Source organism: Pavona decussata, unplaced genomic scaffold (assembly GCF_977016875.1).
Source record: "Pavona decussata unplaced genomic scaffold, jaPavDecu1.1 SCAFFOLD_6, whole genome shotgun sequence".
NCBI classification, from domain to species: Eukaryota; Metazoa; Cnidaria; class Anthozoa; order Scleractinia; family Agariciidae; genus Pavona; species Pavona decussata.
The window spans coordinates 4,718,600-4,726,625 of record NW_028145430.1 but is presented as its reverse complement, the minus strand read 5'-3'; the positions used below and the strand labels follow the sequence as shown (position 1 = coordinate 4,726,625).

Below are 8,026 nucleotides of genomic sequence, written 5' to 3'. Positions count from 1 at the left end.
GTTTTAAGTGAGAGTCTCTGCATCTTGGTCTTTCTCGAATTTTACCGTTCTATTATAAGCCCTGGGATTGGGGTTGATTTGGTTATCAGTAATCACCCAATTTTCCCCACAGACTGTTTTGAAAGCAATGCAATGGTCTGTAGGACCTCAGATTTCATGTGTAATGGTGAAGTGAATTCTTACTATGGCCTGATTTCACAAAAGAATAAAATAATAATGCCGATCACTTTATCTTTTGAGGCTGCAATGTTGAAAATAGCCAAATGCAGACTACAGAATTATATTCATCAAAAAAATATTTAATTCAACAAGAAACACTACTTCAATTTCATTTTTAATGTATTTGTTTCATTAGGATTAACCATTATAGAGGTGTCCCTAAGGAGAGGTTCCACTGTAATTAGTTTCTAGGTACATGAATTTCCTGTTTGCCACACGAATGTATTGTCGATAAGGTCACGTATTACTATTGTGATCACTTCTGGCAACAGAGAAAGTATTTCCTGTTTGTTAAGTGTCTATAAAGATTTGACAGATCTTTTTAAATGATCGATCTATTAAAACGTGGACAAAAAAAATATGCATCATTTTTGCAGTGTCCGTTTAAATTATACGGGTTTTTAATAATAGAAATGACCTTAAAAGTCAAGTTTAAGGTGTCCGCGTCTGCTTAATAGAGATGTCCATTCAATACAGGTATTGTTTACAGTAAATGTGGGGGAAAAAGATGGGACTTGTGCTGCTGTCCGCTTAAAAGAAGGTGTCCGCTTAATATGGGGTCTGCTTAATACAGGTTTGTTTGTACATGCTTTGTCCATAATGTAATTATTATTATTTTTACAAGTAATGTTGTACCCAAATGTCAATAATAATAATAATAATAATGTTTATTTGTGCTTTTTTTTTCTATTTACATGTTGATTATTACAATCTTTTAGTGGTGTTATATAAATTAATTATTAGTTAAATTAATGTGTAAAGCAAGGAAGCTAAATAAACCATTAGGTTGTCTCGGTCCTGACTGAATATCTGTGCAAGTGTAAGTTTACAAATAATTAATAGACCATTTTATATTAAAATTCATACTATTCAATTTCTTTATTTTGCGTTACATCCTTTACATCATGTATTATTAGGTTTTCACAAGACTCATTAAGCAAGCTCTGTTGAGCTTTTGTAAAGATCCCCCGTAATTTATTTAATTCAGATTTAAAGCTTCAACATACGAATCGTAGCCGAACTGACAACAAGGCAAAACACAGGCGGCCCAAGCTGAAGCTGTGAGTCGTGGTGATCATCTTGCGTAATAGCGGTGTCACGGCCAAAATTTAAAAGTTTGTATGGGAACATTTACGATCGGGTTTAGGAGGTAAAATTTTGAAAATTTCTCAATGAAAATGACATATCTTGTGTATATGGTGTACTGATTGTTGTTTCTCTGTCTCCTTTTGCTGATTTGCGGTCATTTTGGCGAGTTATCATTTCCTGGGTTTCAGGACCAAGATGATCACCACAACTCACAGCTTGAGCTTGGTTCACCTGTGGGCAAAACGACTGTCCGTAGAGGGCCCTGGGGACGAGGTTTTCAACGATGAGTTGGAACAAAATGGCGGACGTTACTACTGAGGAAATCGTCCCGCGAGAACCCGACTCAGCTGTGTTCTCCAAGGCAGATTTCATGAAAGAATGTTTTAGCGTTGACATCTTTGTTGGAAACTGTAAAGGGACTGTTCCGCTGGATGCATTGAAAGCAAACTTAGATGATTACTTGAAGTCGTTGAAACATGCTCTCATTGAGTTAATAAATGAAGACTATGCAGACTTCGTGAACTTATCTACAAACCTGGTAGGTATTGTATTCCAGGAAAAGAGTGAATGTAAAAGTGTTCAATCCCTTAAAAAAAAAACCCGGAAAAGTTGCAGTCAAAACCAAAGCAAACTCGCAGGTGTTTCACAGATGATCTGTATTTAAGTCATCAAAAAAGCTGCTGACACAATAAACAGTCAATTACAAGAGTGCCTAAAACCCCGAACCCCCACCCCCACCAACCTGGGCTGATCCATGTGTAATAGCATTTTTTTTTAATAAACTGGCAAATGCCCCACAGCCGGGACAAATGAGCTGGTCAAACGATGTTTATTTCTTCGCTATGAGGTTTACCTTCATTTTAATAAAAGCTTATTCATGTCAAACTAAGGCCTGGGTTGACACCGTACTTCACATGAGCCGAACTCAATTCAACTAATTAACATGAGTTAAGTTCATGTGAAGCTCGGCGTTTGACCCAGTTATGTTCGGGTAATTTAATTTGGATCGGCTGAGCCGTTTTTCACGCCTGGTTCAGGCGTGAAGAGCGGCTGAAGATCGACTTTGAGTCGATCAAACGCCGATCTTCACATGAGCCGAACCCAATGCATGAATTACGTTAATGTATTTCTGAATATAACAGGGCTCACAATTGGCTGAAAACCCTTGGCGTAAAATCAATCATGCAGAAAACCTTTACGAATGACGCAACTTCGAATTCCAGCGGTTTTCGCCTAATTCATAACAGACCATAAACAGACAAAAAATATTAACCTACAAGTTTTATCGCTGGATACTCAAAAATCAACATTCTTGAACTCATTTTATAATCGTTTATTTTTTCGTCGTTGTCCTTTGGATAATTAATCTGAACAGATAAATTAACATGAAACAGGCAAAATTTATTGAAGAAATTTGGACGAATTGACAAGCCTTCATTATAATTATACTTTTTTGCTAGAAGTTGCATATTTTCAAGTCTTTCTGTAATTTTATTATATCCTTCACAGGTATTTCTTGACCTCTTTGCTTTTTATTCGATCTTTCAGTTAAGTTCGGCCAAATTAATCTCGACGTTTGACTCAACCGGGCGAAATTAATAAATTTTGGTCAACCTAAACTGTAATTAGGTTCAGCTCATGCAAAGTAAGGCGTTTAACCCGGGCCTAAGTGTCTGATTATTTAATTTAATCCTATTTCTGAGTATTGACTTTGTTCTGTGGATCTACCCTCTCATTTATGACCTCATCAGACAAAGTTAATCAACACCTTATTGTCTTTGCTGGTCAGCTTATCATTGAAGTGAAGCAATCATGAGGCTGTCAAACGCATGTGGTACACTAATGCCTGGCAATGGGGTATGAGGGCGATAGACACTGCTGGAATTGACTAATGCATTTAATATTATCTTTAATCAAAGGTTAATCAAAATTCAAGCCTTCCTTACTGTCTATTGGTGACATTTACTTGTGTCCTTTTTTTCTCTTAAAGGTTGATATATTATTCTTGTTTTTAGATCATGGTTTTATTGTTTTGCTTGAGAAAATAATTTGCACTTTAAGATTGATCAATCTGCATTCCTATGAGCAGACATTTAGCCAGTTTGAAAATAGGGCATCCTAAAGGCATGTCTCCTGTACAATTTTATGGGATTATTTGGAATTTCACTGAATTTTCCAAAAAGAGGGTATTGGAAACCTGGACCTCTGATTTGTTATCATGTTCAAGATAATTTCTATTTTCTTTGGTTTTTTTCTGTTGAATAAAAACTTTGTTTATATCCTTTTGGAAACTTGCATGGAACACAGTTTACTATTTCAGCAAAAATGTTTGCAATTGTGTGATCCATAATGAGTGATATCAGAGTTGTGGTTGAATGGTTTATTTCAGCAGGAAGTAACTCATTTATATTGTAGGGCCTTGTAGAAACAAGACGTTCTCAAATATACTCATGTGTTTTTAATTAATGAAGTTTTTGAAGTTTTTTCATTACATTCAACCCTTGATTACCCAAAGCTACATGTACATGTACCTTAACCTACACAACCCCCTCTAGGCCTGACAAAACACTACAGAACTGTGTAGTAAATATTACAGGTTATAAATGTGTAGAATAAAGTATGTCTATTTTTGTGTACACATGCATTTTTTTTTGTTGTTGTTGTTGTTGTTGTATATGGAGGATATAACATGACCGCGCGGAGATATCAAATTTCTCTTCGAGTGCTGAAAAATATTTCACGAGTAAGCACAGCGAACGAGTGAAATATTTTTCGACACGAGAAGAGAAATTTTTCATCTCTAAGCAGTCATGTAATGTTCTGTTTATTATATAAACTGAAATTTAATACCAAATCAATGCAAAAGGCGCAACTTACTTTCATTGTAACTATAGCAACGGTGATCATGATATCACGTTTTTGCGCAAAAGCTCACCTGTTATTTCATTGGTGTTTATATAATAACGTAAATTTAATAACTTTCTTTTCACATTGTAAGGTGGGAATGGACAAAAACATTGCAAGTTTATCGGTTCCTCTAGGACAACTGAAAGAAGAAGTACTGGTATGTATTTGAGTTGGTATTATTATAATCCTCTGAGACCCAGGCGCAGATATATAAATTAGATTACTTCATGGAAAGTGCGACGTACGGATTTTTATTCACGAGTTGCAAAACTTCAGAAAACAAACGAGTGAGCTTTTCCGAAGTTTTGCAACGAGTGAATAAACATGACTGTACAAAGCACTTTCTATGATGTAATTTGTTTATTATATATAAAGCGAGAATTAAACATGTCCATCAAATCAGTTTTATTTCCATCTGAAATCTGATGAGCTTACTTGCAAAAATACAGCTGAAAAACAAAATTTCAAGAATCTAAATGACCTGGCATTAAATACTGTTCTCCGACAACAAGATGAAAAAGAGTCTACATAATTCCAATTACTCCCTATCCAAGACAATTGAAAATGCGGAGAGAGTGCTAAAAATGTAATGAGCAAAACCTTTTAATCGCAATCTGATTCAATGAAGTAATGGTTACGCTTTGCGCAGCGCAAAGACAAGTCAGGACTTTGTTGACTTAAACTTTTTATAGCAATGTTAAATGTTCCTCCTTGAATTTTCGCCCATTGAAATAAAGAAAAAGGTCAGGTTGTGGCGATTGCTGGTTCTTGATGATAAACTTACTTCTTCCATTTATCGAATAGCCAGTGATCCTGAGGTGCTAGCGCTCAGAATGTTGGATATATCCCGGTGCTGCTTTTCTGAAAGTGAACTGTAATTAAGCTTATTGAGGCTCTGGACATTTTCATGTCCAGAGACTTTCATGATGTGAGTCGGAGGAACCTCTTGATCGTTCAGTTTCTAAATCATTTGCTTTCGGGCATTGTGGTTAGTAAGATTTTCTGCGTGCAATCCACCTTTTTGAGCCATTGTCTTCATGAGCGATTTCAACTTGTTTATACCCATCGGTGCTGCCTTGAACCAGGGTTTTGAAGACTGTGCTAGTTTAGTGTAGTAAAATGGGCTGACGTCTGAATTCATTTGCTCTGACCTTTTAGAGCCATAGAGATGATAGGCTTTTACAGAATCACTGTCACTACTTGGAACAGAAGACATTTTCGGCTTCACAGCCTTAGTGTCTTTCAGTTTGGCGACTGTTTTTGTTTTTGTTTACCTCTCGGTATATTCGAGAAATTGAACTCCATCCGCACTGGCTTTAAGCTGAACATTCTCCATGTCATATCTCTGTGCTCTTGGCATCCTCTCAAACCAAAGTGCTGGGTGTTATTCAGCCATAAAGTTCTTTGCCATAAAGAATGTCGACCTCTTTGTCAGTCAGAGCACAAGCTGCTTTTGTTTTGTTTCCTTTGCCAGCCTTCCCTGGATTCCTTCTGCTTTGCAACCAGTGTTTCTCTAGTTTTCCTAAATTCCTGTCCATCTGTGATGGTTGTTGGATATCCTTTTCTTTGTAAATAGCGGTCAAAGCTGGAAATAAACGATCTTGATGTTGATGGTTCGTATTCTCCTCTGTCCTTTTTTTTCACCTTAACAATGAACGTACATAGTATTTCATCGAGCACTTTTGCTTCAATATTTTCAAGTTCTTTATCTATTTCTTTTACTCTCAATAACTCTTTGAGCAAGGAAACATCTCTGTTCGTTTTGCTAAGAGTATTTTTGTTTGCTTGCTCCTCAATAAATTCAACTAATGGCAATTGCAGAGGAACAAGTCGTGAAGCCGAAGCCAATTGTTTTCAAATCACAGACTTATATATGGACGCTGATTGGTTATATTTTGCATGTGTGAGAAAAGCTATACGAGAAGCTGATTGGACGTATCACTTTTTCCACATGTGAAATATAGAAAATACCAAATTCTACTTGCAGTTTTTATCACCTAAAATTCTCGCTTTATATATAATAAAGTATTGTATTGCACCCATGTGTGAAACCCTACAGGAAGAGGGAAATGCTGTAGCACAGGCCACACAAGTACAATGAGAAATGGCAAAAGTAATCCTGTTAAGGAGGCTTGCAGCAGTTTTTCTGGAGTTAGGGTGGAAGTTTTGAAATTACCATTTTGCATAGAAGATAAACTTTGATCTCCTTCATGCTACATCATCATTTCAAAGTTAATATTTCATTGGTTTCTAAGCAACTTCTATTACCTTAGTAATGCCGTAGCACATGCCCTCTTATTTTAAATGTTGTTGATTATCTTGAAATCTAGACAGACACCTAATGACAAAATTTTAGGGATTTAAACTACTCAATCTAGACAACTTGCAGGAAAAATTAGAAAGGTAAACAGACAGAAAGTTGTTGCAGTATCCTTTAAATGAACACAAAAAATTATGCAAAGTTTGGTTCCATAAACTTTTCATATCTCCCCTCAAATGCTCATTCGAAGCTGAGGGAAAGAGGTGTTTTAAAAGAGCCAAAGTTTCCAGGAAAGTATGAAGCTAAGTTGGAATTTCCCGAATGCTGCCGGGTCCAAATGGAAAAACCCTTTTTGTGAGATGGGTATGGAACTATACCAGAGGTTTTCCAGCTAATCAGAGATGGGAAATCCAAACCATCTGTTCAGGATGCATTGTGATTTATGAAACGTAACACTGAAGGTGCCTGAGATACAAGGAAAGTATGGAAAGCTAAAAGACTGTTGCCTAAGAAAAATTTCAAGGAGTCCGCAAGGCCAAACGCTAAGAAGTAAGGAGACCAACATGTGATGCTAGGTGCTGCTGCAAAAAATTTAGGCGTGAAGAGCATTTTCTTGGCGCCCCAGACTACCAGACTCCTGTTAGACACCACCTTGTAAGCTAGTACAACTGTAAAAGACGGTATGTTGTGGTCTTAGTTAATGCAAAGAAACACATTATTTTGCTCTATATCTTTTGTAGCTAATCAAATCTGATCTTGATGGAACCATTGGTGCAATTGAAAACAAACTTGATGAAAGAGCACTATTAAGAAAGAAAAAGGTATGGAGTTAAGGTGATTCCATCGAAAGAACGTTTGTAATGAGAATTTTTTGAAAATCTCTACAGATGTTAAGTACATATAGTATATCAGAAAAATAAAATAAAAAGAGGGGGTCACTGTGCTTGTTTTCACCCTAGAGGGCTGTAGTATCTCACAATTTTCTAGGCATGTGACCTCAATATTAAAAGAGCTAGTCTTCAGCAAGAAGTGCCCACTACTTCCAGAAAGTTAGTACTGACAATGAAATACTAGCATTTTTCTTATAACAGTACTGTAACTTTGTAGTAAAACGCCATAAAGTGGCTAAATAAATTAATCTCATAGCATAATAGGGGACATTCGAGCTGTTGTACGCTTCCCGCGAAACGTCCAAAATTGATCGTAGTAGTGATTCCACAATAATTTTTTCGAAATTGAATAATGAAAAATTATTGAAACTGGGATATAACTTAGAGAGTCGTATTTTCTTTAATTTCGTTGAATAAAAAATGGGGGTCACCGTGTTCGTTTACAAGAAAAGGACCATTTATTTTCCTGCAGAGCTTAAGCTCATGGAAATCCCGCAATGTTGTGCGTGCGCGCGCTCGTGCGCGCGCTAAATGACGCGAAAAATTATGCGCAGCAAGGATGCGCAATGCAATTCAGTGGAATCACCTTAAACATAATATTATCATGGCTACTTACTGTACAAGTTTAAGGAGGCTTGCAATAGTTTTTCTGGCATTGGGG

At 36.5% G+C, this 8,026-nt stretch overlaps 1 protein-coding gene across 1 annotated transcript in view; it reads left to right on the top strand.

The window, feature by feature from the left end:
• Positions 1-1,569: 1,569 nt before the first annotated feature.
• LOC146489315 (conserved oligomeric Golgi complex subunit 2-like) overlaps positions 1,570-8,026 on the top strand; it is a 63,411-nt gene continuing 56,954 nt past the window's right edge. The window contains exons 1-3 of the mRNA XM_085107760.1: positions 1,570-1,846; positions 4,307-4,372; positions 7,216-7,296. Of these exons, the coding sequence (XP_084963886.1) occupies positions 1,592-1,846; positions 4,307-4,372; positions 7,216-7,296 (402 nt within the window). The 5' untranslated portion in view covers positions 1,570-1,591. The remainder of the gene's footprint in view (positions 1,847-4,306; positions 4,373-7,215; positions 7,297-8,026) is intronic.